At 49.6% G+C, this 27,667-nt stretch overlaps 1 protein-coding gene across 2 annotated transcripts; it reads left to right on the top strand.

Annotated features, from left to right (window-relative positions):
* The first annotated feature begins 2,138 nt into the window (after positions 1–2,138).
* On the top strand, positions 2,139–18,593 carry PAFAH2 (platelet activating factor acetylhydrolase 2). Of its 2 annotated transcripts, none has more exons than XM_084652168.1 (11): positions 2,139–2,189; positions 4,013–4,126; positions 6,230–6,380; positions 7,208–7,304; positions 8,964–9,032; positions 10,309–10,450; positions 13,174–13,287; positions 15,130–15,221; positions 15,384–15,554; positions 16,666–16,814; positions 17,770–18,593. In XM_084652168.1, exons 2-11 carry the CDS (start codon positions 4,037–4,039, stop codon positions 17,862–17,864), a joined length of 1,170 nt encoding a protein of 389 aa, XP_084508294.1. In that variant the 5' UTR covers positions 2,139–2,189; positions 4,013–4,036; the 3' UTR covers positions 17,865–18,593. The 2 variants fall into 2 exon arrangements, with proteins under 2 accessions (XP_084508294.1, XP_084508293.1); XM_084652167.1 differs by lacking the exon at positions 2,139–2,189 and adding an exon at positions 2,587–2,750.
* The last annotated feature ends 9,074 nt before the right edge of the window (positions 18,594–27,667 follow it).

Raw genomic sequence — 27,667 nt, 5'->3', positions numbered from 1 at the left:
GGTCCAAGCCTGGGGGAAAGCCCCAAGTACCAAAAGAGCCCCAAGTATCAAAAACAGACTCCAAGGAGAGACTGCTGAATTGGAATTAATTTGCAAACTGGATACAATTAACTTAGGCTTGAATAAAGACTGGGAGTGGATGGGTCATTGCACAAAGTAAAACTATTTCCCCATGTTTATTCCCCATCCCCCACTGTTCCTCAGACGTTCTTGTCAACTGCTGGAAATGACCCACCATGATTATCACTACAAAAGGTTCCCCCCCTCCCCGCACCCCGCTCTCCTGCTGGTAATAGCTCACCTTAAGTGATCACTCTCCTTACAGTGTGTATGGTAACACCCATTGTTTCATGTTCTCTGTGTATATAAATCTCCCCACTGTATTTTCCTGAAATCCAACGAAGTGAGCTGTAGCTCACGAAAGCTTATGCTCAAATAACTTTGTTAGTCTCTAAGGTGCCACAAGTCCTCCTTTTCTTTTTGCAAGTACCCTAGAGTTTAGGGAGAAATCTCTCGACAAAAGGTTTTTACTAGTACACACAGCACATTGTGGGCCACATTTTTTAAAGGCGCTCCTAACCAGGCCATATTTGGAAACATGTCTGCACACCTGGACCCTCAGTGTCTCAATGTGCAAGACCATTTGGTAACAGTACATGCAAATAGGGACTCAAGCTCAGCTAACCAATTCACACACCCTTTGCCTGTCCCAAAGGCCTTTGCACATATTACAGGTCAGGCTAGGAAGCGCTTTGAGAACATGGCCCTTGGTGCCTGCACTAGGCTGGTGCCCTCTTAACTAGTGCCATGGCACCTAGAAACCCGGGTAGCAGAGATCCACAGGTGAGAAGCAGATAGACATCTTAGTATCATTGTCATTCGCTAGCCCAGACTTTGGCATGCAAAGATCTCTGGGAGTTGTAGTGAAAAGAGGAGAGGAAGAGGTGGAGAATACATAAATAGCTGGGAATTGTGGCTCTGGTACCCTTGATGAGGGCAGGGGTCCATGCATCCCACTCTGACGGTTTTAGGACTGCAGAAGATATGGCCTGCAGCAATGAATTCTGGGAGTCGCAGTCCTGAGGTCTCTGTGCCTTACAGAACCCTGGGGCTTGTAGTCCTGTGGGTTGGGTGAGGACCAGTTCCCTGGAGCTAAGAACTATATTCCTGGGCGGTGGGATTCCAGGAGTCCTATTTCCCAGCCTTATGCTCTAACCCATTCACTCGCTGTCCCTGCCCCCTGTATGAGAGGTAGTGAAAACAGAGGAAACTCCCTGGAGTAGAGAGCTCTGGGAGTTGTAGTGCTGGGGGGGGGGGACAGTCCAGGCCGCGGGGAGCTCTGGGAGTTGTAGTGCTGGGGGGAGGGGACAGTCCAGCCACAGGGAGCTCTGGGAGTTGTAGTGCTGGGGGGGGGGGCAGTCCAGGCCGCGGGGAGCTCTGGGAGTTGTAATGCTGGGGGGGGACAGTCCAGGCCGCGGGGAGCTCTGGGAGTTGTAGTGCTGGGGGGGGGAGACAGTCCAGGCCGCGGGGAGCTCTGGGAGTTGTAGTGCTGGGGGGGGGACAGTCCAGGCCGCGGGGAGCTCTGGGAGTTGTAGTGCTGGGGGGGGGAGACAGTCCAGGCCGCGGGGAGCTCTGGGAGTTGTAGTGCTGGGGGGGGAGACAGTCCAGGCCGCGGGGAGCTCTGGGAGTTGTAGTGCTGGGGGGGGGCAGTCCAGGCCGCGGGGAGCTCTGGGAGTTGTAGTGCTGGGGGGGGGGAGACAGTCCAGGCCGCGGGGAGCTCTGGGAGTTGTAGTGCTGGGGGGGGGGAGACAGTCCAGGCCGCGGGGAGCTCTGGGAGTTGTAGTACTGGGGGGGGCAGTCCAGGCCGCGGGGAGCTCTGGGAGTTGTAGTGCTGGGGGGGAGACAGTCCAGGCCGCGGGGAGCTCTGGGAGTTGTAGTGCTGGGGGGGGGAGACAGTCCAGGCCGCGGGGAGCTCTGGGAGTTGTAGTGCTGGGGGGGCAGTCCAGGCCGCGGGGAGCTCTGGGAGTTGTAGTGCTGGGGGGGAGACAGTCCAGGCCGCGGGGAGCTCTGGGAGTTGTAGTGCTGAGCTTCGGGACCCTTCACACTGGGCGTGGCAATGACACTACATGTCCCAGGAGGCATCGGGGCGGGGGGCGGCCGCGTCTTTCCGTGGGGCGGCGGGAGCCCAGGTGGGTGCTGGCGCTGTAGTTCCGGCCTGGGTGGCCCTGGTAGCCCCGCGCCCCGAACCATCCCTCTCAGGCCGGGCGCGCCCCCTGCTGCTTCCGCTGAGCTCCCGGGGGCGGCGGAGGGACCAAGCGAGGGGGCAGCTCCCGCTCCCCCCCCCCGCGTCTGTGGGGGCCGGTTGTCCGGGGGGGCCGCTGTCGGGGGGAGAGAGGGAGCCGGGCTGGGGTCAGAGGTCTGGCTGGAGGGTGACACAGGTGGGGGGGCGTGAAGGGGGGCAGGTGTGGGGCAGCCAGCAAGAGCCAGTGGGGCGGGGCACACGGGACTGGGGGGAGAGTGGGACGGAGGGAGGAAGCAGGGCCGGGGGCTGTGGGGGGCTGCCTGTGGCCGTGCTGAAGTTCCGATTCCAGCTGTCTGGGTGGTCTTGGGCAAGTCACTGTCCTGCTTGGTGCCTCAGTTTCCCCACCTGTCATATTGGGATAATATTTCCCTGCCTTGTAGGTTGGCATCAGCACCCTAAGAGCCTGGCATAGAAGGTCTTATATAAAGAGCCAAGTGTTATCACTCAGGTATTGCTCTTGTGAAGCTCCCAGAATCAGAAAATCTCACTCATGTCGCTCAATTTAAAAGAAAAAAGCAAGCCTGCGTTGTCACCCTTTGCCTCCTGTTCTAGTCCCGCAGTCTGAGTCACAGAACCCCATTGTCCCGACCCTAGCATGTTACAGATGTCCAGATGGTGTGAGGTTAATCTCTTAAAAAGCATGCGAGAGGCGACTGCCACAATAAACAGCAGCCAGGGCAGGACATTGGTTGGTGTAAAGTGTTCTGTAAGTTCGGTTTCAAGAAGCACCTGAGCTAATACTCCAACAAAAAGCACTTTCACAAGAGCTGCTGCCCTGCCAAGCCACCAGAATGCGCAAGCTGTGCTTGGCTGAGTGAAGAGGGATCAGCGCAGAGCGGGGCTTTGCCTGGTCCTGGCTGCAGGTCAAATCCTGCTGTAATGTTAGCCATTGTTACAAGCAGCCTTGAAGACAGTGCAGCGGTCTCCTAAGGAAAGTGGTGAACGCCCCTTTGCTTGGAGACTGGACAAAGTGCTAGAAAATACACGATGGGGAACAGTTGTGCACCGCTCCGTGGGAGTTAGGCACCATGGCCCAGGCCCTGAAAGGCGCCTAGCTCCCATGGAAATCAATAAGAGTTAAGCTCCTAAACACTTTTGAGGACTTGAGCACTAGTCATCTTTGTGAAGCCTGCTTAGTGTCTATGTACATCTTTAGGAACCTTTCAAAATCTGGCTCTTTTAGATACTACAGTGATGGATAGGAGTCTTTTCCATCTCTAATCTCTGTAGCTGTAGGATTAAATAATAATACCGTACTTTGCACTTGCATTTCCTTTCATTGGAGGAGCTCAAAGCACTTTCCAGAGGTGAATCATGGAGAAAAATGATTTAGCTGCCGTCACACCGTGAGTCAGAGACTGAAACCCAGAGTCCTGTCTCCCAGTGCCCTGCTGGAACAATACGTTCATTTTGCCCCTGCAGCCCATAATCATTCTGGGAGTCAAAAGGCAGCTTCCTTGCACTGCCCTGGTCCCACTGGGTTGTGGCATAGGCCTTCTGATAAAATCTTGCTTACTCTTCTGCTCTCTCTGCCTGATGGCTAAGCTCGCCAGCCAGTGTTCTGCAGCTCTCAAAGTCAAGTAGGTTAGGCTTTGGTTGGAGGTTTTGCTCAACAGGAAACAGATGAAGGAAGTGAGATGAACTGGCTCTGTTTCACCAGCCATTGGGCGAAACAGTTCTAACACTGCAGCCTCCTCTCTCCCTTTCTAGGCACTGTCTCCCGCTCAGGAAGGCATGGGGGGAGTGCAGTCCCTCGGGCTGCCCCCAGGGAAAGGACCTCACCAAGTGGGCTGCACGGATGTGATGGTGGGCCGCAACCGGAAGGTACGGTCATGAGCGCTGCTAGCTCTCGGGGTTTTGCTTCTCATTAGTTGTGCCACCGTGAAACAGAGGATCAGCGGGTAGGAAGGCAATGGTGTTTCCAGCTATTGGATTATTTGTTTTGCTGGAACTGATCTTGCAGCAAGCCCTGTAAATGCAGCCTGTGGGGTACTTGAGATTGCCTGCTGTGTGACTCAGGGTCACTCTGAAGACTGGCTGGGGTGAGGCATGTGAGCAAGGAGATTACAGCTGCAGATTTCCTGCTGACCCAACTGGATTCTTGGTCTCTCCTTAAACTGAATTTTGTGTTTGGACACTTGAACAAAGGAATATAAAACTGGAAGGGAGCTCCTGGGTCACTGAGTCTCATCTCCTGCTATAGAAGCCAATCCCTTCATGTTATCCCCTTCGTAAACTGACCAAGCTGCATCTTAAAACTAGTTAGTTTTGACATTGCACATGTCTCCAGTTGTTATTTACTAAGCATGACTCTGTGCTTGGTACTGTACAAGATGTGGAAGTAAAGAGTGTCCCAGCCTCAGTCTGAGTTCTTGTATGCATTGAGAATTTGCCCCTGTTCGAGCAGTCACTGGCCAGCCATTGATGTAGTAGCATCTGAGCACAGAGAAGGAAAGCCAGAATTTGCACCAGCTAAGCCCAGCTTGAACAGAGGGCAAGCTTAGGGTGAGCTCAGCTGCTGCAAATCAGAGCTTTCCTAGTCTCTTCTCGGGGTTTGCACCACAGCTGGAATCAGGGCCCATTCCCAATGTAACAAGGCCTGAGATGCAGAGTAAACAGGACATGCTGGGCAACCTGGGGACAGAGCTGCTTTGAGATGTGTTTAAATTGCCATAATGAACTTACTTCTTGTTGGCATCACAGAAGTGAATAATTATAGTTTATCTGTTTTACGGTAGCACCCATAGGCACCAGTGAAGGGTCAGGGCCCCCATGTGCTCATTGCTGTACAGCCACATTACAACATAGTCTCTTCCCCTACAGCTTACTGTGTAATTTTCAGATCAAATATGCAAGTTAGTTTAACCAACAGAGGGAGGAAGAACAAAGGTCATATCGAGAAGATTGCCTGGCGACACAGTCCAGCGAGGGCACAATTTGAGTCCAATTCAGCTGAACGTTAGGGATTTTTTATATATAACAAAACTCCTCTGCCTTTGCTGATAATACAAGTCCAGTGGAGTTGAGGAAGGGCAGGCAATATAACCCGGCTGAATACACGTGGATTTGTGAGCACAGAGAGAAATCAGCTGTCTTACCGTCAGCTTCTCAACCTGGACTATAGTAGTCCTACTGCCTCACTATAACAACATGGAATAGGATGGATTTGAATGGTGGGGTGCCCTGATGACCTGACAGAGGAGGTTGTTCCATGCATAAGGCGCAACGTGGAAGCAGTCCCGGAGAAGGATGTGAATGCCGGCTGCAGTAACGTAGGCAGAAGATGATCAGGGCACACGGAAAGTGGTGGGTTGGCTGGTCTGGGTTCTAGAACCAGCACGGTCAATTGGGCAGCCTAGTGTTCTAGGTCCCGGTTCTGCGGGATGGGGCACTAACTCCTGAGAGGAAGAATACCTATTTTCTCCTCCCATTATTTGTTCCTTTTCCTTCCTTCCCACCCACCCACTCCGATCCACTCTCTCCATTTTCTGTCCACACTCCTCCTGTATGTTCCCTTTCCATTCCGTCTGTTCCTTCTCCCCTGCGCCTTCTGCTCAGTGGGGGCTCTGTGCAAATAGCTCCAGCCCTATTGGAGCTTATCCCTCTGCCTGTAGCGTGAGCAGAGTGAGGAGAGGAGTGGATCCGGCCTTCTGGGAGCTGTGTGAATCAGCCCCCCTAACTTACTGACAGCATAGCCAAAGAACAGGGATAGAGGCACATGCTAGATGAGGATCACCTGGTTTGACGTCTGTATTGAGGGTGTGGGCTGCATGCGGGAGTGAAGGATGGATGCGGGAGGTCAGAACAGATGATCACAAGGGCCCCTTCTGGTTTTATAATCTGTGACATTCTCTGTTCAGATCTAGGTGGGATGGGGTGTTTCACACGTGTGATATTTGTGCCGCAATCCTCCCTTCTTTTCTTTAGGGGCTTTTCTTCCGGTTGTTTTACCCCTGCCTTCCCCAGGAGGGGGCAGAGCAGCCTCTCTGGATCCCGCGCCGTGAGTACTGCCAAGGGCTGGCCGACTACATCAACTGGAACAGGAAGTGGTGCACCCCTCTGCTCAGTGTGACTTTTGGTGAGAGGACTGATGGCTTCAGATAGATCTCAGCCCCTGGGGGGCTGCCCCAGACTCTCTCTGCCTCCTGGGAGCATGCATGGAGGCAGTTATAACAGCATGCTGTTAGTGCGGTCATAGGAAAACGGCCCCATGCTGCCCCCTTAGCTCCAGAGTCAGAGGAAGCGGTTGGTCTATGTTCTAAGCTAATAAGGCAGCATGATTACAGGTTAGCCACAAGAAAGGGAGAGGACTGGATAATATAACACTATAGTGGATGGTTTAGAGACCACAGCCTCAGGTTTGAACTAACTAGACTCCCTGGAACACCCGGGATCAAATCCCACCAGGGGTCTCTGCAGCAGGTAAAATGCAGACTGTTTAGCTTGCTGCACATGCAGGAGTTTCCAACGAGACGTCCAAAGGCAAGAGCCATGGGGACGGTGGAGCCCCTGGCACTTTCCATTAGTGTGGACGTTTGCTGTGGCATCCAAAATTGCCCTCCCCCGCCATTTGCAGGCTATGTACTGCTTGGCTGCTGTCCTGTTCCTCAGAGGTAGCTGCATTTCAGCAGGATGACAAAGCGCTTTGGGATGGAGGGTGCCTTAGAAATGTTCTCTGGGCTACAGAAAATTGCGAGGGCTTGGGAAGATGCTCAGTCCTCTCCCACTCAATTTCCTGTTGTTCCCTTGGTACAGAAGGTTACATGAGGCTGGAAGGGGGTCAGGATTCTGAAGAACCCAAGAACAAACGAGAGCGTGGGGGATGCCCCGCAACTGCAGGAGTCAGAGCTGTAACCCTCTGACAACTTGGCTCACTCCACTCACATCTGTCACTTCTTCCTTCAGGGTCCTACAGAGTTCCAGTGAGCTGGAACGGGCCTTTTAAGTCATGTGGCAGCAGGTACCCGCTGATCATATTCTCCCATGGCCTGGGAGCCTTTCGGTAAGAGTCGCGGCCTCACTTCCCACACCCCTGGCGTATTCTGTCTATGAGGCTGCCTCTCTTATAACGCTAACAGAACTTTCAGCTGGTCTGCACTGTCAGCAAGGGGCTGGTTTAAATGCACGCAGCCAACAGGCTGAGGTTAGGACTTGTCAGTCATTTCTGCCAAGGGATTGGCTAAAAAGTTTCCTGCTCCCCAAGATTCCCCACCAAGCAAGTCTCTTGTCATTGTTTTAGGAAGTGACTGGAATGCTGGTGAAAGATGCCAGGCTTGCAGCTCTGGAGACAGGAGTTCTGTGCACAGAGCAGGGGCAGGGCAAGCTGCCTCCATGTTGCTCGGCCAATGGGCCAGATCCTTCACTGGTGTAAATCAGCATTTGCAGTGGAGTTCTGCCCGTTTACATCAACGGAGAATCTGGCCCGAAGTATCTTACCTCTGTTTTAGAGGGACCATTTCTAGGGCAAAGAGCAGCGCTTAGTTTTTATGGCCAATTCCATCTTCAGCACCTGTCCTGGGACAGCCAAGAGTGGGAGTCAGTTGTGATGATGGCTTTTGCGGCGTGGACACACCTCCCACAAGCAGCTGGCTGGAGGCCCACACCAGTTTGTTTCACACTAGACAGCCAGCAGATGATAATCCCCTTTGGCCCATTTCTCTGGATTTAAATTGATGACCTAGAGGTGAAAGGCTCCCAGTCCCATTACAGCCCTCCTCCCTCCCCAACAGCAAATCCCTTATAAAAGCCAAGGACCAGGATATACAATGGCATTGTCAGCAAAAACTCCGCTCTTGTAGGATGAATCCCTGTGATCCCCGGCTGTCAGAGCCACTGACGTCTGCTGTAAATCTATGTTTAATACCGTGCCAATAGCTTAGAACCTTATGCTAGACGTAAAAAGTCATCCCTAGTTACTGCATATATAAACATGGATGCTAGGGACAGCAAAATCCTATTAGATCATCTCACACCTCTTGCTGGGCAGTGGAAACTGGATCCCTACTGTGTATTTCCTAGTGCTTTGTCCAGTCTAGTTTTAAATGATTCAAGCAATGGGGCTTCCACCATTTCCCTTAAGAGACTATTTCACAGTCTAATAGATCTCTGGGGTAGGCAGCTTTTCCGTACATTCAGCCACTGCACAAACAGTGGTTCTGTATCTGGCTTTATTAGTAATAATAACACTTGGCATTTTTCATCTTCAGAGCACTTTACAAATGTTACCCCATCCTCACAAACGGGTGGTATTCTGCCCGTTTTACAGATGCGGAAACCAAGTCACGAGCCTCTCTGTGCCCCCATTATCAGAAGTGCCGAGCACCTGCAGCCCCTGCTGAGATCAATGGAAGCGGTGTGTGCTCAGCACCTTTTGAAAACGGGCCATTGTGGCTTTGCCAAATCCTAGAGATGAAGTCAATGTCAGAGCTGGGATTAGAACCCAGGAGTCCCTCACTCCCGTGGCTGGGCTCAGATTATGACTCTCTCGCTCTTCAACAGGGAGACTTGCAGCAAAACTTGTGTAGGAGCGGAGCAAGTCCTGGAGGTGCTGAGTGCCTTGGACTTCTGCTGAGTCTAGTGGGGGTGGAGGGTGCTCAGCATCTCTGAGAGCCAGAGGATCGAGCCCTCATTCTGCTTTCCCTTTGCATCCTCATGTTTTCAGAACCGTTTACTCGGCTGTCTGTGCAGAAATGGCCTCCCGTGGCTTTCTGGTGATGGTGCTGGAGCACAGGTGAGTGGCAACCCCCTTTGGAACAGCATGATGTCGTCTGTTTCCTGGTGGTCACCCACCCTCTCCCCTAGTATATTTTGTTTTCTGGTTGATCATTATTTCAGCAGACTTGTGATATGAATTCTCCTCCTAGTGTTATACCAATAAAATAAAAACCAGCAGGATCTTATTAAAGGGGAAAAGGCAAAATGCCACATTTATTGTGAATACGGAAAGAATCATAGTAAGCAGTTAGTTATAGCTATAACATTCCATTCAATTTCATATTTATTCACACATTCATTCATACACACACATACACAGATTCTGCAAGGTTGTTGTTATAGTTACCAGCCTTAGAGTTGCTCATGCCAAGCCACTGGCCAGGTGGCCTGGACATGAGGAGGGAGCAGGGCCTTGTCAGATGCTCATCTGATGCTTGGCAGAATCAGACCCCAAAGTTCTCACTTTCTAGAGTCCATTTTTATAGGAATTTCTTCCTATGCCAGTCTATGGGGATTTCTTCATCATGCTGTTACTGAATCAATCAGCAGATAGCACATTCCTGACAGCTCCTTGCTGCCAGATGTTATCTTGTTTTCTGGTTCTCCCATCCTTGAGGCTGTTGGGTGGATTCCAGTCTGCCCTCCGGGGGTCCTCTGGTTCTTTCCACTTGACGCCTTCTTCAGCTGATGGACACTGGATTCTTAGGCTGGCACCTCCCTGATCATTCAGTTATTATCCACACCAAGCATCCATCCACATCCATCCTCTATCTCTATTTTAATCACAATTGTTAATAAAGCGAGATGAATACAACAAAAGGGCGGGGAGTCTCTGGGTGCTGTTTCTGTTGTTACAGAGTATTGCTTTGAGTCTCTCTCTGTGGGAGTAGTTGTTGTTACAAAGAATTACTTTGAGAACAGACTCTGTCTTAGAATGTACTAACACAATTAGCTTGCAAGTTTCACACAGAGAGGGTGCAAGTTTCACACAGAGAGGGTGCAAGTTTCACACAGAGAGGGAGAGAAACAGTACCAAAACCCAAGAGACCTCTTAATTAGTAATACCCTGGAATTTAAACTATGGGGAATCAAACTCATTTGTGATTTTAATACGGAACTTCTTTAATATGATCCAACACTAGGACTCATGAGCAGTCTCTGATTTTCTTTGAATGGGAGCATTCAGAAGCTGAATCGAATGCTAAATATTCCCCTTTCCCTTGCATGCCTCATGTTTCCGATGCATGGCTGCTGCTCAGTGATTTAACTTCACTATCCTGTTATTCCCGCAGAGACCATTCTGCCTGTACAACTTACTTTTGCAAGGCAGAGGCTGGGGGGTCCGATTCCCTGGAGGCTGCGCTGCAGGAGGAATGGATCCCGTTTCGAAGGATCCAAGAAGGGCAGAAGGAATTTCATTTTCGAAACCCACAGGTAATGACTGGAAGGCAGGGAAGGGCTGTTTTTAGGATGGAGGTGGCCGAACCAATTTGGGGAGGGGCAAAATCCATCACACCTGAATTCCGGGCCAGTCTAAGGCGTACGCACGATGGGCATGTGCCTAGGGCCTCAGTTGCCAGTGTCACATGATGATCCCAGAATCTCTCTTTTCATTTAAAAAAAGAAATGCCATCACGGTTGCAAAGAAAAGCTTGAAAATGCTAAGTCAGTGCAATGGAGGTAGTGAAGTCTGCAGACGGTCTCCAGCTGAGGGAGGAGCACGTGTTTTATGAACATTTTCTGTTTTCACATCACTTTGGAAGAGAACCAGAGAGGAAGTTGTCTGGCCTTTTACCCACCACTAGAGCAAACCACACCGTTGCTCCAGGGTGGGAGGAGCCTGCCGCAGCAGAGGGCAGTATGGGGCAAGGGCTGTATGGGGGTCTGCCCAGGGTTTTGGATAACTTTACTCTTCTTGCTTTGCCCATACCTGTCTCCATTTCTGGAACTGAACCTAAAGTTGAACCTGTTTTGTAGATGCTGAACCATTTGGTTAACTAGTTTGCCTTTCACACTTTTATAGGCCTCTTTGTGTCTGAGTTCAGGGCAAGGCAGAAAGCAGCCCGCCTGGTTTTGCTGTATTTCCTGCCTCACTGGAAACAGAAAATTGCCTGAATACTCTCGAGCACCAGCTCAGTTCTGCAGCCTAAAGAGGCTGAGCTAAGCTTCAGATGAGTCTCCAAATATCCAGGTGCTTATCAGCACTCTGATTTCTAACTTTTTATGAGGTTCGTCCCATTGCTGTTTTGGACAGGACATAAAAAATCCAATTGCCTGCTCACCCCAGCCAAGTAGAAAAGTCCCCTAGTAAGTGAGGGGCCTAAACTCTCAATTTCTGCTGAGTTTAAAAGGACAATGGCAACTTGAAATGTAGCCTGTTTTAAAAAAACTGGATTAACTGTGGTTTCTGGTGCTGCCCCTGAGACCCCTGCCAGTGTTTGTGGTTTTAAAACCATATTTTTCTGTCCTTTGTCATTGTAGAAAAATCCATACAAACAAGGGCAGCAGGCTGACTATACATAGGAAAATATGAACTGTGATGTCCAATGTCCAGAATAAGCAAACTGGGGAAAAAGCAACTTGCAGTAGGTCTCTTCTTCCCCCCTGCCACCCATCTCAGTTATAGAAATCTTTGGTTTTACTTGTAACAAGTTTTTAAACTAAGTTTAGACAGATTTTTGTTTTATTTTGTTTTAAAGTTGATGGTCTCCCTTTAAACATGCACGTTAAATAAATTCTTTGCCTTTCTGCAAGTGGAGAACACCTTCCATACGTGACCCCCAATGCAGGACTTTCTTCCTGAGTCTGCAGACAGACCACTCCTGTGCTGCTGGAGCTCAAACAGGGGCAGAGTGAAATTGACAAAGACTCTGGTCTGTTTTGTTGCTGTTACAACCCTTTGGGCAGCCCTGAAATGCTCAAAAAACAGGTCAGTTTTACTCAGCTGCAGCGGGAGAGACAGGCACTGAATTTATTCATTATGGAGGAAGACCCAGATATGGAGGGTGGTGTAGTGTTATGGAGATACGCCCACTCACACTGTTTGAGGTAGCCAGGATGCTGAGGAACGGAAGGAAGAGCAGATCCAGCTTCTCCAACCTATTTCTCTCTTCCAACAGCCTGAAGGAGGCTGGGTCTCAAGAGAGCTTCAAAATACCTACTAACAGAGGCTAATATAATACCGGCCAATTGGGAAGAGACTTTCCAGAGTGCATGTATTTTTGGTGGCACACTGGGATCTATGGCAATGTGATCCATTAGATCCTCGCTGTGACCCAGTGTGTTAAAACCTCATCAGATTATTTAGGAATATCTTTTGCAACTATTACAAAAAATGGAGTCCTTGAGCAGGGTCCAGGGACAGCACCTCAGTAGGAATCCCAGCGATCATCTTCTTCCCAGCAGCTGGGGGGGCCAGGGGTGGGGGGAGCGGGGTTTCTCATTAGGCGTTTGGACCTGTTTGGGGAAAGTCTCTCTCTATCTTTCATATTGGCCTCTGGCTGGTAGGTTCGGCCATGGTGGATCCAGTGAGCAAAACACATTCTGTCCTCTGAGTACCCTCCTTACTTATTGGTATAGTGGAAATGTTTTGCTTATCTTCAGCAGTTTGTGGTATTAAATTAACTGGATTTTAAGAAGCTTTTCCAATACATTTATAGTGATTTCCCTTGGGAACCTCTTGCGGTGTCTATATTTTCCTCCACATTTGTCTCCACATTCGCGGTGATCCAAGAAAGGCAGTGTGGTTTAAAGCCTGAGACCGGAGTTGGGACTCCTGAATTCTATTCCTGCTGCTAACTCACCCAATGGCCTTGGGCAAGTCTCTGAGGGCCTGATTTTATGCTCTGTTAAAGCACTACAAATCAGGAGTAACCCTATTGAGCTCAGTGGAGTTACACAGAGGTAAAAGTGGTATAAATCAGAGGAGAATCCTTCCCTTTAATCTTTCCATGTGTGCATGCAAGGGGTATGACACGTACTGACCTCACCTGGTGTAATGAGACTTACTAATCTTTGCAAGTCACTGTGATGTGCTTAGACAAAGGGCGTCTTGGCAGAGCACATTATTATTCTATATTATCATCATCCCTGTGTTGATGCTTGATCAGTGTGAAGGAAAGAAGAGGTTGAATTAACCAGGGACGCTTTCGTTACAGGTTCATCAAAGAGCAAACGAGTGTGTGCGAGGGCTCAGGCTGGTGAAGGACATCAACAGCGGCAAAGCTGTCACCAATGTCTTGCACAAAGGGTTTGATCTGTCTGCACTGAAGGTATTTCCAGCCAACTCTTCAGTTGCAGCCGAGAGACATTTTGGTGCAGGGCAGTTTGTGAAGGGATTCACTGGAACCCGTGCAGGGTTGCCTTCCAAGCTGGCCAGTTGTTTTAATCTGATTTCCTACCAGCAATAGCAGCAGCCTCTCCTCCACCCAACACCTTTCTTTCGTTGCCCCTGCAGGTGGTGTTACTGGCAGGAACGGGCCTGGTTCTGTGAAATTTGCAGATTGCCCTCCTGGAATTGGAGGCGTGGGGGCCGAAAATGCAGAACCAGAATCCTTTAAGCCCCTGATTCATTTTCCCTTTTGTCCTGTCCCACCACTGCACCCCCTCGTTTCCTTTTTATCTCCTCTGTCACCTTCTCCGCTGTCTTATTTTTCTCCTCCTCCTTCCCTTTTCTCTTTCTGTCCCCTTTAACTGCACCCCTTCCATATTCTCCCCATTTTTTCTCCTTCCTTTCTTCTCACTATCCTCTTCTTTCTTTCCCCCCTCTTTATTATTTTGTTTATGTATATTTTAGGGGAGCCGGCTATATATATTTTAGGAGACTCAGATCCCTCCAGGGCCCAACAGTGCTGCTCCTGGACTGGCAAGAGAAGGTGTTCTTTAGTGACTAAGTACTGCTCTTCCCTTCAGCCTCCCATTCCAGGGCTTAGCACTGAGCCTCTTATAAATACTAACTGCATCTGCTGCTTGGGGACTTGCGCTGTGGTGCCTCTTGTTGCAGAATTGTGTACCAGCACATTCATTCTATGGGCTGGTCGACGCTGAAAATGTACATCGGCGTAGCTACGTCTCTCCGGGGTGTGAAAAATCCACACCCCGGAGAGACGTAGCTATGCCACCCTAACCCCCGGTGTAGACAGTGCTAGGTTGAGAGAGGAGTTCTTCCATCAACCTAGCTACCTTCTCTCGGGGAGGTAGAGTGTCTACAGCGATGCTGCTATGGCATTTTAAGAGTAGACATACCCTAAAGCCTGGTCTACATGAAAAGGTTAGGTCAACACAGGGGAAAAATCCACACCCCTGAGCAACATATTGAACCTGCTAGGTCAATAGACAAATTCTCCCTCCCACCAGCCTAGCTGCTGCCCCCTGGGGAAGTGGCTTACCTACGCTGATGGGAGAACCCCTCCTGTCAGCATAGGTATTATCTACAACTGCAAATGCAGCATTTCAAGCGTAGACGAGCCCTTCATGTTTTTATTTTCCACCCATCGTCTCTGTTGTGCTGTCTGAATATGGCCACTGCACTGATCCTCAGGGCCATGCATGACAAGCGACTCAAGTGTCACCAAACGCTGCAGGAGATCCCCATGTGTTTTCAGAACACAGTGGAGCTAGTAATGCTGTGTCCCCAGGCTCCTTAGGACAAAGAATGTGGCTAAGATCAGTGGCTTGTAGCAAGGATGGCTGAGCTTATCAGCCTGTAGCTCAAATAGGGAAGGTGTTGGTTCAGAATGTAATAGGAACTCGCTGGTAAATGAGGGTTCCAAATCCGAGACGCACCGTGGTCTGGGAGCTGAGAACTCCTGTGTTCTGTTTCTAGCAGTGCCATAGACTTACTGTGTAACCTTAGGGAAATCACTTACCTGCTCCGTGCCTCGGTTTCCTCATCTGTAAAATGGGGATAATACATCCCTGCCTCAGAGAGATGTGGAACTTCATGAGTCACCCCTAAGATGACCTTACTCCCTCCAACATCTACTCCCCTGGCAAATGCAGCTTAGAGTCTCTGTAGCAAGCTGGCTTTTCCTGAGGTCACTACTTCCCCAGCAGGAGCTTTGTGCAGTGCGGTTTGGGGACTCGCCTCTTTACAGTTTTTCTCCTTTTTGCAGGAGAGTGTGGATTTGACTAAAGTCGCTGTAATGGGCCACTCTTTCGGAGGAGCGACAGCAATTCTAGCCCTTGCTAAAGAAGCCCATTTTAAGTGAGTATCGGACAGATGCTGCTTTTAAACTAATAGTAAAACTTGAAGCAAGAACTCTCCACCAGCTTGGGAGTGGGGGATGCATTTATAGAAACGGGCCAGATGTGAATAGAAGACTTTAGATACCAGAAGAATTCCCTGTTGTCTTCCATCCTGCTGCAGATGCGCCATTGCTCTTGATGCCTGGATGTTCCCTTTGAAAAATGATCTCTACCCCAAGGTGACCAAGCCGGTGCTTTTTATCAACACAGAGAAATTCCAGACTCCAGAAAGTGTCGCCAAAATGAAGAGACTCCGCTCCAGAAACAGGCAGACCAAGATCATAACCATCCTGTAAGTCCGCACTCTTTGTCTGGGCAGTGTGGGGCAGCGGCAGAGCAATGGCCTGGGAGCCAGGAGTGCTCATCCTGGCTCTGCTATTGACCTGCTGGGTGACCTTGGGCAGGTCACGTCCCTGCTCTGTGTCTCAGTTTCCCCATCTTTAAAATGGGGGTAGTGCTATTTATGATCCCTTGTAAAGTGATTTGACATTTCCAGATGAAAAGTGCTGTATACGAGCCAACGGTTACTATTATACCGCTGCGTGAACAATCCCAGAACACTGCTCACTCTGTGCCAAGTTTTACTGTCCCACTCATGTGCAGCAACCTTTGTCTGCATCTGCTTTGGACTTCTTGTCCTCACCTTCAGAGCCATGCTCCTGCTGACAGCTCAGCTCGTGTTTCCTTCGCCCCTGTCCCCCATGCCCAGTCCTCACTCTGACTCCCCTTTCTCCCATGTTCAGCTCTCTGTCTTTTGCTACCCCCTTTGCCTCCCTTTTCTCTTTCACCAAGAAACCTTCCTACAGATTCCTCCTCAACCTCCAACACCAGCACCTTCCCCACACTGATCTGCCCTCCGACAGGACCTCTTCCTCCTTTGGCTTTCCTTTAATTTGCAGGCTGTTTGTCTCAGTTAGATGGGCAGCTGTTCAGGCTTGGATCTTGTCTTATGTGCTTACAGAGAGCTGTGTGCATTTATATGGCCTGTGGAAAATACCACTGAGTGATGCATGAGTCAGGGTGGGCAGTGGATTGTGTTACTTAGGCTTTGTCTACGCTGGGGCTGAAATCCTGTTCCCATTCAAGTCAATGGCAAAGCACCCATGGGACCCAGATTTCACCCTAGGTGGTTTTGAGAGATCTCCCAGCAGTGACTGCACTGGTGATTAGTGACCATAGTGAAGACAGAGCTCACATGGCCACTGGCATTTTTACCACCATGCTGTCTAGCTGTATCGTGAGCAGGGTCAGATGATTCCTGATGCACCATCTGTGTCTACAGTGGGAGATTCCCAAACCCAATGTAGACCCAACCCAGGGCTGTAAAGCTAGCAAGAGCAAGTCGTCGATGAGAGCTTTTCATCCCTGTCTCCAAAGGACTCGTTTCCTTCTCCCTTCTCCAGGGGATCTGTGCATCAGAGTCAGACTGACTTCACTTTTCTGGCTGGGAATCTCCTGAACAGAGTGTTCCAGACCAGAGGAACCCTGGACCCATACACAGGCTTGGACATCACCAACAGGGCGGCGCTTGCTTTCCTGCAGAAACATCTTGGTACGACGCTAGGCAGAAAAAATCTTTTTCGTTGGGATGGTGCAATGGGTCCGTCTGTCTGCCCAGACATCTGAGCTGAGGCTCTCGCCTCCTTGGCCAGGAGGGGCTGATAGTTTGGAGGAGGCGATGCTTGCAGAAGGATTTCTGTCCGGCTTGGGTGATGACCATGCTAGCCAATGTGTGGGCTTGGTGTTCTGTGGAGAGCTTCATTCCTGCCCTATACACAGAGCTGGCCAAGATTCTGAAGAGCGTAGTGGGGGTGTAGTGACCTGTCTTGTGCTGTGTTAGGCAGGGACCTTCTTCTATGGTTAGTGCCAGATTTAAAGGCAAAACCATGAGCTTTGCCTTAGCAACGCCACCTGGTCTAGTGGCCTTGGTATGGGGCTGGAAGCAAAGCACTGCTGGCTCGCAGCTGCTCACTTTGTGAATGGGGGAAAATCAATTCCCCTCCATTCGTGCCTCAGTTTCCCCATGTACAGATGGCAATAATGATACTGCCTTACTTCACAGGGGTGTCTGCAAAGCCCACGGCCTAGGCCACACCAAACACTTAGCCAACTGAGGGACTCCCCTCTGGAAGAATCCTGCTGTGTGGGCAAGCCACAAGAATGCCAGATGACGGATGTGGGGAAGTGGGTGGGGGTTCATTAAAAATCAAACACCACCCCCACATCTGCAGAGTCTGTTTGCTGTGTTATGACAATGCCCTGTAAAATGGGCTTAGCACAGGTCCCTCAGCTTTCTCTGACAAAGCAAAGCCAAGTGCATTTGGCTAGGTTAGCCTCGTGATCTATGGGAAGAGCTACACACATATACTAATGCTCATCAACTCCTGCCATTGTCTAGCACAGCTAATGGGGCCAGGGGCCTCTCTCTTGTAATGCATGTTGCTGAGCCTTGCCAGCAGTGTAGTAATCATGGAGTAATCCTCTCGTCATCTCTCTTCCCCAATTAGAGCTGGAGGAAGATTTTGATCAGTGGAATAATCTCCTGGAAGGCATTGGTGACTCAGTGATTCCAGAGGCGCCTCTCTGCATCTCCAGCCTTTAGAGACACTGTCTGCTGGTCCGTCCGCATGGATGTTAGGCATCCTACATACCAGGAAGATAGTAGTTTCCCCTTAAATGAGCAACTCCAATAACTGCAAAAGACACATGTAAATCATGCAGCTGCTGATGGAATCCAGAGACATGGAGCCCTCACTAGTCCAGAATTCATGCTGGAACTGGAAGACTAGAGGCCCTGACTGGTCAAGGGTTGACCATGGAACCCAGAGAGTGGGCCCTCCTCTGGTCTAGAACTCACCACGGAGAACAGACTGGGGCGCCTGGCTGCTCTAGAACTGATTTTGGAACCAGAAAACTGATGCCTTATTGGACAGAAGCAGATGTGGGGTGTGGCTTAGTGGCCCCATTTTAACAGGTCCCAAACCTTTCTCTCTGCCCCTTCAAATCCCTCCTCTAAATACATTTTTTCCCAGAAGTCCTTCACACATGAGACCTGCCTTGGTCCCCTCTGACTCCTGCCAGCACCCCATGCACTTTGTTGTCTACACCTGAACTACATTGCCCTAGTTTCAGACAATGGAGGGAAAATCTCTCCCCTTGTGTTAAACTCTCAGAAGCCCCTCCTGTGAATTACCTGAGGTACTTATGCTGCTGTAGTAATTATGTCAGTCAAAATGGTATTGTCTGTAAAATGGTGCATATATTGGAAACTGTATTTTCTTCTCTCTTAAATGTGCATTAAATGAAGATGGAGAATATTGTTCCTAACGCATATCTAAGCTTTCTCTTTTTTGTTTTGTTTTTATCATAGGAGAGGCGGTACTGTCCAGTGGATAGGGCACTAGATTGGTACTGAGACCTGGGTTCTGTTCCTGGCATGGCTACTGGTTTGGGGGAGGGATAGCTCAGTGGTTTGAGCATTGGCCTACTACACCCAGGGTTGTGAGTTCAATCCTTGAGGGGGCCATTTAGGGAACTGGGGCAAAAATTGGGGATTGGTCCTGCTTTGAGCAGGGGGTTGGACTAGATGACCTCCTGAGGTCCCTTCCAACCCTGATATTCTATGATATCTATGATAAGTCACTTCACTTTTCTGTGCCTCAATTTCCCCTTCTATAAAATGGGAATAATATTAATTGATTGTAAAATGCTTTGCGATCTGTGGATGAAACATGCCTTAGAAGAGCAAGGTTCCAACAACCTTCCATGCAAAGAGAATTGGTCATAGAGCCCAGAGAGTGGCCTTGTCATTAGTGAGGTTCCCAGTCTTTTAGCTCAGTTGTACCCCATCAATAGACCATTCTCCAGTTCTATCAGCCAAGGTCCCTTTCTCTGATTCAGGAGTGGTTTCTAAGCTGCCCTGGAGTGTAGGCTACTGTTGCCAAAATCTAGTTTTTTGATGGTATGAGCCAAAACTCCAAGGGGAGGGAGAGCATGTCGACAAATAGAAAGCAGGGAGTGACGTTGCTTTCAGGCCCGACAGAGAAGCTCTTCACAGTGGCAAGGGAAGGGGCTCATCAGTCAGCCAAAGTCTGGTGTGCCGGTAGTGCGCCACACAGCAGGGGTTGGGAATTTCTAGGGGAAAATTCACAAGGGATAAGGATGGATACCTATTGTTCTGTATTTGATGATGGAACCCACATCTTACCTGCAGGTACAAAGCCTACTGTAATGGGGCCCTGCTCTCCGATTTGGGCCTGTAGATGCTGTCACAGTGCAAATAGTAACAACCCTGATTTGTCGGAGGCAAGAGCAGGCGGCGGCCCGGTAGCCATCTTGGCATCCTAGAGATTCTTGAGTGGGGATGAAGAGTTCTTTAGCTGGAGTACAGACCTACTTCAGTGAAGGCCATCGGAACCAGCACAAAGGACAGAGCACAATGGGCTAGAATCTTGGTTTCCCCAAAAGTGAAGGTGAAGAAAACCTCTGCTTTCCCAGAGGATGTACTGAGGGTCACAATCACCGCCCGTAAGTCCAAAATGTAAGATTTGTTTCACAAAAATGAGGGGAGAGATGCCGGGCTGGGGTGGGGGGAGTTAAAGAACCCTAACAGGAAACCAATCCGTTTCCATTCTTTTAATTTCACTCAGAACATTTTTGTTTATCTTACAATTGAAATGTTTCCCTTCTGCCTTGGAAATCCAACAGCAAAGGGATTGCGGGGGAGAAGGGGGTAAATGAAAAGGGAAATTGATTATAAACAGAAAGGGAAACCTAGTTTTGCTGCCCACCCTGAGGGAAATATAAAATCAAACCGCCTGGGTGGTGAGAAGCTAGTAACTGAAAGAATTTTTAAAAAAATACATAATCTAGAGTGTGAGCGGGGAGAGAGGAGCAATGGATTTTTTTGAAATACAAAGGGTCAGATCCTTGTCTCATGGCTGCATTAAGCCAATGGAGCTGTGCTGATTTACACCCACTGAGGATCTTGCCCAAGTTTTTTACCCTGACGAGGCAGCGGTTAGCTCTGGGTGTTCATTGGCATGCTCCCCGTGCATGCTGCTTTTGCATAGGTTTTAAATATTTAGGGCCATAATGTGCCATTCGTTTTTAAGGACAACTCCCCATTGACGCCAGCGTGTAGCTCTGCCTCGAGATGGATGGGGCCGTGAACAATGTCACCCCTCGCTTCTCTACTTTATGATTTAGTGGAGGTGATATACAGCCTGGCGATTATATGACATTAATGATCCTTCCTTCTTCCTTCCAGAGGAGCCTGCTGCAGGCAGCTGCTTAAGGTGCTGAATTTGGAAACCCAGTTTCCTTTGGGGATAAAAGTGGTGTGTGTGGACAGACTCTGCTCATGTTACTTTCCCCCAAGAGATGGCTGCTGAACAGTGAGCAACATGATTCCAGTGCATATAAAGCCAGCAAAGCGCTCTGGGACCCTTTGTGATGAAAGGTGCAATGAAAATGTACCGTGTTGTTTTTCCTCCTCCTCCCTCTCTTGGAATGAGCGAGGAGTTTATGTAACCATGTATTGGCCATTTCCCTGCCTGTTAACGGACACCCACACTACAGCCTGGCAGCAGCAGTCGGCTTGGGTGGGGAGAGCGGCTGTTACGTGCTGATAGAACCAAAGCCTTGAGCAGTATGAAGCATCTCCAACTCTCATAGAGTTTAGCCGGGGTCCAAGGTGCTTAGTACTGCTCCAAATTTGCCCGGGAAGGGATTGTCTTTTGGTTCTGTGTGGCAGGGAGACTAAGGGCTTAAGATTCCCATTAACTTGAATGGCCTTTCGACCAGATCCCAAGAGCCTTATCTCCCATTGACCTCAGTGGGACTTGAAAACCGCCAGCACCTCTGAAGATCTAGCCCTAAGGCAGTCTGGTATCCAGCTGCAGAACTGACCCAGATCATCTTAAACAGCCAGCGTCCTTTATTTTTTTCTTGACCCATTCCCACGATCTGCCAGAGACTTGTCACACCCTAGGACTGGGTCAGGTTGCAATGTTCCAGAGAATCCCAGGGCCGTTCTACAGAGAGCAGGGACCTCAGGGCCCACAAAGCGGGTGGGTGGGAACGCCAGGGCTAACTGGGGAGTTCTCTCCAGTTTGAAATGAATTGCTTTGGGGAGCTAATTGGTGAGGAGACTGTAATGAGGAAAAGCCTCTTTTTAACAGCGAGTGATGGTCCCTGGTGCAGAAGTGAAGTTCCATTTCCTCCCTCAATTGACATTGGGCGGGATTTGTTCTGACGGTTACATGGAGTGCAGAGAACAGTTCACGTCCAATCCATCTCCAGCGATGCACCACCCGGAAGAGCTATTAATTATGCAAGACTCTCATGTAAGGGCTTTTGGGGGAGGCGTCTTGGACTGGGAGGGGGGAATGAGCATGTTTCACTCAGAAGGTGACTTTGAAACACATTGACCCTTCGGTTCCCAGCGCACTGCTTGGGTCACAGTGGATACAGCGTCAAGGGTGGGATAGGTTTCAGAGTAACAGCCGTGTTAGTCTCTATTTGCAAAAAGAAAAGGAGGAGTTGTGGCACCTTAGAGATTAACCAATTTATTTGAGCATAAGCTTTCGTGAGCTACAGCTCACTTCATTGGATGCGTACTGTGGAAAGTGTAGAAGATCTTATTATATACACACAAAGCATGAAAAAATACCTCCTCCTTCACTCACACCCCACTCCTGATCCTCTCTAGCTACATGCTAGTTCTAAATTTTGTTGAGCTCTAGTGCCTTGGGATGCAGCTTGTGTGGAAGATGCTGCACAAAAAACAAGTATTATCTGGCATGAAGTGAAGCCATTTTCTCTCTCTTGATGGGTTGATTGGCTTGCTTCTCCTCCAGGCCCAAGAGGTTTCTTCGCTCCAGTGAAAGGGGGTAAGACAGCTCTGCCGAACTTAGCACCTTCGGCACCTACGTTTGCCCTGAGGAGCAGATGCATGTTCAGTGGCATCTGTTAGGAGCATCTTCCCATGTTACAGGCATGGCCAATCATAAGAGGTGAGAACCCCAGGGGCCTTTTTTCAAATGAGCTTATTTTGCACTGAGGCCTTGTTTGTACTTGACTGATGGGGCTTATGCAGCTACGTGGTAAGGAAGGAGTTAATGGGGGCACCAGGAAATCCGCTTCAGCCGGAGCGATTCTAGTGCCTATATAACCATTCCCCTCCCTGAGAAGAGGCTGGCAGGGGAGATGGAGTTGCAGGAGGGGTTACAGCAAGCTGGAGTTAGCTGTTGAGGAATCCTTCCTCTTGCCTAGAAAGGAGGTCATCTGCTTAGTTCCTAGCCTGGCTGGAGGAACTGACTGAGGCAGGCATCCTTGGAACTGGTGGTTGCCTTACGCTGGGTTGGGTCAAGCCTGTTTCCTTGACGTACACCATTCACAAGCAGCCAGCTCTTTTCTTAAAAGGATAGTACCGATGGGGTACGTGGCCAGCTCTTTGGAACCCCCACAGTAAGAACAGCCCCAGCTCAGCTCTCGTTGGCCAGCCTGGACTGACAAGGGCAAGGCGGGATTTGCACCACGGCCCAGTTGGCTCAATCTGTGTAAAACCCAGTTTGTCCTTATCTACACTTCGAGGTCAGCCCCAGTCCAGTTACACTGACTGCTGAGTCAGGACTATTCAAGGCCTCCAGAATGGGCATGGGCATATCCAGAACAGGACCCGGGTACAGGAGAGATTTTTCTAACCACCCCCTAGTTTGTGACTACAGCCCCATTATGTCGCCCTTCCTCCAGGCTAAACCCCCAACAAGCCCACTTGCCTAGTTAGTGCTCAGCCCTTTGCTTGCCAGGGAGGGCTCTGTACACCTCCCCATCCTTGCACTGCAGCAAGCCTTGGCTCTTTGCCTTTTCATCCCCACTCCAGCGGAACTGACTGTAAAGCCGATGGTGAAATACAGCAGAATCAATAACAGGCCATAAGGAGCAGGTGTAGAAACGTGCTCCTGGGATGAATGCTCTCTGTGTGAAAGAGAGAGAGAGTGCGACTCCGTTAATGGCTAGGGGTGGGGGGCGTTGGGGGACACACACAGTTAGACTGGTGGCTGAGAGGGGCAAGGCTGGCCTGGATCTGTGCTGAGTAGATGCATTGAATCTCCCGTACACATTTTTGGAGGGTGCAGGGAAGGGAAACCCTCCCCACGCATCCAGCCCCCTATCCCCATCCCTCCATACTTCTGCCTGATGAGCTGTGCAGTACAACCTGCATCCAGTAGTCAGGGCCTCCCTACCCCCCATTCTAGCTGTCTGAACCTCCCAAGCCCCCAAACCTCACCAGCCACTAGAACCCTCTTACGTTCCTATTGGATCATATTAAAGAAGTTCTGTATTAAAATCACAAATGAGTTTGATTCCCCAGAGTTTAAATTCCAGGGTATTACTAATGAAGAGGTCTCTTGGTTTTTGGTGCTGTTTCTCTCCCTCTATGTGTGAAACTTGCAAGCTGCTAATTGTGTTAGTGCGTTCTAAGACAGAGTCTGTTCTCAAAGCAATTCACAGAGAGAGAGACTCAAAGCAATACTCGAACAACAGAAACAGCACCCAGAGACTCCCCGCCCTTTTGTTGTATTAACAATTGTGATTAAAATAGCGATAGAGGATGTATGTGGATGGATGCTTGGTGTGGATAATAACTGAATGATCAGGGAGGTGCCAGCCTAAGAATCCAGTGTCCATCGGCTGAAGAAGGCGTCAAGTGGAAATAACCAGACGACCCCCCCCCCCCCGGAGGGCAGACTGGAATCCACCCAACAGCCTCAAGGATGGGAGAACCAAAGAACAAGATAACATCTTGGAGCCGTCAGGAATGTGCTATCTGCTGATTGATTCAGCAACAGCATGATGAAGCAATTCCCATAGACTGGCATAGGAAGAAATTCCTATAAAAATAGACTCTAAAAAGTGAGAACTTTGGGGGTCTGATTCTGCAAACCAACTTCCAGGAGCATCAGATGAGCATCTGACAAGGCCCTGCTCCCTCCTCATGTCCAGGCCACCTGGCCAGTGACTTGGCATGAGCAACTCTAAGGCTGGTAACTATGATAACAACCTTGCAGAACCTGTGTGTGTGGGTGTGTGTATGTGTGTGGGTTTGTGTTTGTATGAATGAATGTGTGAATAAATATGAGATTGAATGGAATGTTATAGCTATAACTAACTGCTTACTATGATTCTTTCTGTATTCACAATAAATGTGGTATTTTGCCTTTTTCCCTTTAATAAGATCCTGCTGGTTTTTATTTTATTGGTACAACATTCCCCTGATGACAAGCATCGCTGACCCACTCAGCTGCCCAACCATCCAACTCCCCGGACATGAACTACTGCAGTCATGGAAGTCAGACCCCAACACCTACCCCAAGTCATAAGAACGGCCATACTGGGTCAGACCAAAGGTCCATCTAGTCCAGTATCCTGTCTTCTTACAGTGGCCAATGCCAGGTGCCCCAGAGGGAATGAACAGAACAGGGAATTATCAAGTGATCCATTCCCTATTGTCTTAACAAAAAGTTCTCCCAAACCTAGGGCCAGAGTAATGCTGAGGATTATAATTAACAGTAGGCCCCAATGGAGCCAAAGCCTATTGGAAAGACCCCATTAACTTCAACAGGCTTTGGATCAGACCCCCTAGGCCTCACACCTCTCTGCTGTAGAAACTAATGTAGAAAGGAGCTTATCCGATCTAACTACCATGCCATTTCTAGTGTGCCCATCACCATGCCTGGGAAATCTATCTAGATGGCTCAAACAATTCACCAGGACAGTTAAAGATCAAGGGAATGACCTGCATGTTATTTAAGTGCATCTATTATCCTGACACTTGAAAAGTTCTAGACAGCCTAGGCCCGCAGCGTTCAGGTAGTGGGTGTTTCATAGGGCAGGGTTACCTTCTGAACTAAAAGCTGTGTGTCACAGAGTCCCCGGGCGATGCTCTGGAACTGCTCCCTACGAAGCCAGGCAGGACTCTGGGGAAGTCTCCTCTCTGCGAGCAGACTGTCTTCAGGACACACAGCTCACCCGGCTTCCACCTTCCTGGGTCTGACCTCGGAGCATTCAGCATCCTCTGCCCCTCCGTGCGCTTCCCCCAGCGAGTCCGCCCAGGCGGGCTCCTGGGGAAGCCAGAGGGTCCTGCACCCCAACTCCGCAGTCAGACATGACTCTCAGCCAGCCAGTAAAACAAGGTTTATTAGACGACAGGAACATGGTCTAAAACAGAGCTTGTAGGTGCAGAGAACAGGACCCCTCAGCCGGGTCCATTTGGCAGGGGCAGTGAGCCAGACAACCACGTCTGCACTTCACTCCATGTCCCCAGCCAGCCCCAAACTCAAACTCTCTCCAGCCCCCACCTCCTCTGGGCTTTGTCCCTTTCCTCAGCCAGGAGGGCACCTGATTCCTTTGTTCCCCAACCCTTTAGCTCTCACCTTGCAGGGGGGAAGGGACCAGGCCATCAGTTGCCAGGAAACAGGGTGTCGGCCATTCTCTGTGTCCAGACCCCTGCACACACCTGCCCTCTAGGGCTCTGCAACAATCATACACCCTTATCCCACCACCTAGATACTTGAGAACTGCATAGGGGAAACTGAGGCACCCCCACAATATTCAGATCATAGAATATCAGGGTTGGAAGGGACCTCAGGAGGTCATCTAGTCCAACCCCCTGCTCAAAGCAGGACCAATCCCCAATTTTTGCCCCAGATCCCTAAATGGCCCCCTACAAGGATTGAACTCACAACTCTGGGTTTAGCAGGCCAATGCTCAAACCACTGAACTAATATTCAGAGGAAACATTAAGAACAGTCCCGCTTCGTCACAGTGTGGAAGGTGCATCTCATTTTTCAGAGCTCCCCAGGGGCCTGAAGTACTCCTGCTAATACAGACATTCATTAGCTGATGCATTTTACAAGAGGACTAGTGGATGAAGATGATGATTGAATTGTGCTTCATTGTGTGGCAAGGAGAAGCGTGTCTCTGAGGGCAAAAATCCTGAAGGCCAATGAAATCAAACCAGGAGAAAAGGTAAAATGGTCCAACAGCCCAGAGCCTTTTGGGCAGAGTATTTTGCTTTGATTAATGCTTTATTCCCAAACCTTTGTTTTCCCTCCAAGGTAGCCTTGAATTTTAATTTGGCCGCCATCAGTCAGTTATTAGACAGATGCTTGCATTCACATTTCAGCCTCCGATAAATCGAATGATTGCAGACAATACAACAGAACTGTGTGCGCAGCTGCTGTGTGGAGGGAGGTACCCTCTAGAGATGTCTAGTGGTTAGAGCTAGGAGATTGGGTGACAAGGAGATTTGGATTCTATCCTTGATTCTGCTGCCGTCTCCCCTGTGGCCTTGGGTAAGCTACTGAACTGCTCTGTGTCTCAGTTCCCCCACCTGTACAATATAGATGACTTCCCCACCTGCGCAAGGTGTTTGGAGATCGGCTGCTGGAAGATGCTATGTAATATCAAAGTATTATTATTATTTGATTTTAGTATGAATTTACCACTAGAATTAGGTGTTGGACTGATAACTCCAAAGACTGAAGCCCTCTGCGTATCCACAAACCAGGTACAGCAAGCCGTCTTACTCCACTCCGCCCTGCCAGTGAGCCTTAACCCTTCCTTAGGGGAAACGCCTCAAGGAGGAAAAGCTTAGTTCAGATGGTCCCATTGGAAGAAGAGTAAAGTGCAAGGGTTCATCCCATCTTTGATTCCTCTGCTGAGAAAGCCAGCAACATGAAAAAATCCATGCCCGCTGTAGTGATGGGGTTTATGCTACATTCACCTACCCCATCAGAAATGGGCGGTGACCCACTAACTTTTTTCACGCCAGTCACTGCAGGGTCGTCGGCTCTTGGTCGTTGCTGCGGTGGGCCTGGAGCCATGTTTTATTCTCCCTACAGCACAGAGATTTTTACATTCCTTGGTGCGTTTGTTTATTTAGGGCCTGCTCCAAAGCCCTACAAAACTGCCATTGGCATCCATAGGCATTGGATCAGGCCCTTAAAACCAGTATGTTCAGTGCGGATAAACATCCCTGGTGTGCAGAGGCTCCTTACAGGGTCAGCACTAGCAGATCCGATTGCAGGAGTGGGGCCAAAGCTAGTCCTCACCCCAAAGACCTTGTGGGCGCACCTGTGTAATAGATGCAGCTTTGGAATTAGCTTCCGGTTAAACTAGGCATTTAAAAATGATTTCTGATCTGTTTTAATATTCAAACAAGCAGCTTTTAAAAAAGTGGCCCATTTAGATTCGCCTCAGAGTCTCATTTAAGACATCACTCAGCTGTGAATGGAATAAATTTTTTTTTAAGCCCTGGCTTATCTTTGCCGAGCAATTTCAGCCCCCAACCTATGCTAACTTCAAAGGCATCTCACAGCAGCTGCTGTGACTTGGGCT

This window comes from Lepidochelys olivacea (genome assembly GCF_965140295.1).
Source record: "Lepidochelys olivacea isolate rLepOli2 genome assembly, chromosome: 19".
In the NCBI taxonomy this organism is placed as follows: Eukaryota; Metazoa; Chordata; order Testudines; family Cheloniidae; genus Lepidochelys; species Lepidochelys olivacea.
This window is presented reverse-complemented; position numbering and strand designations above follow the sequence as displayed.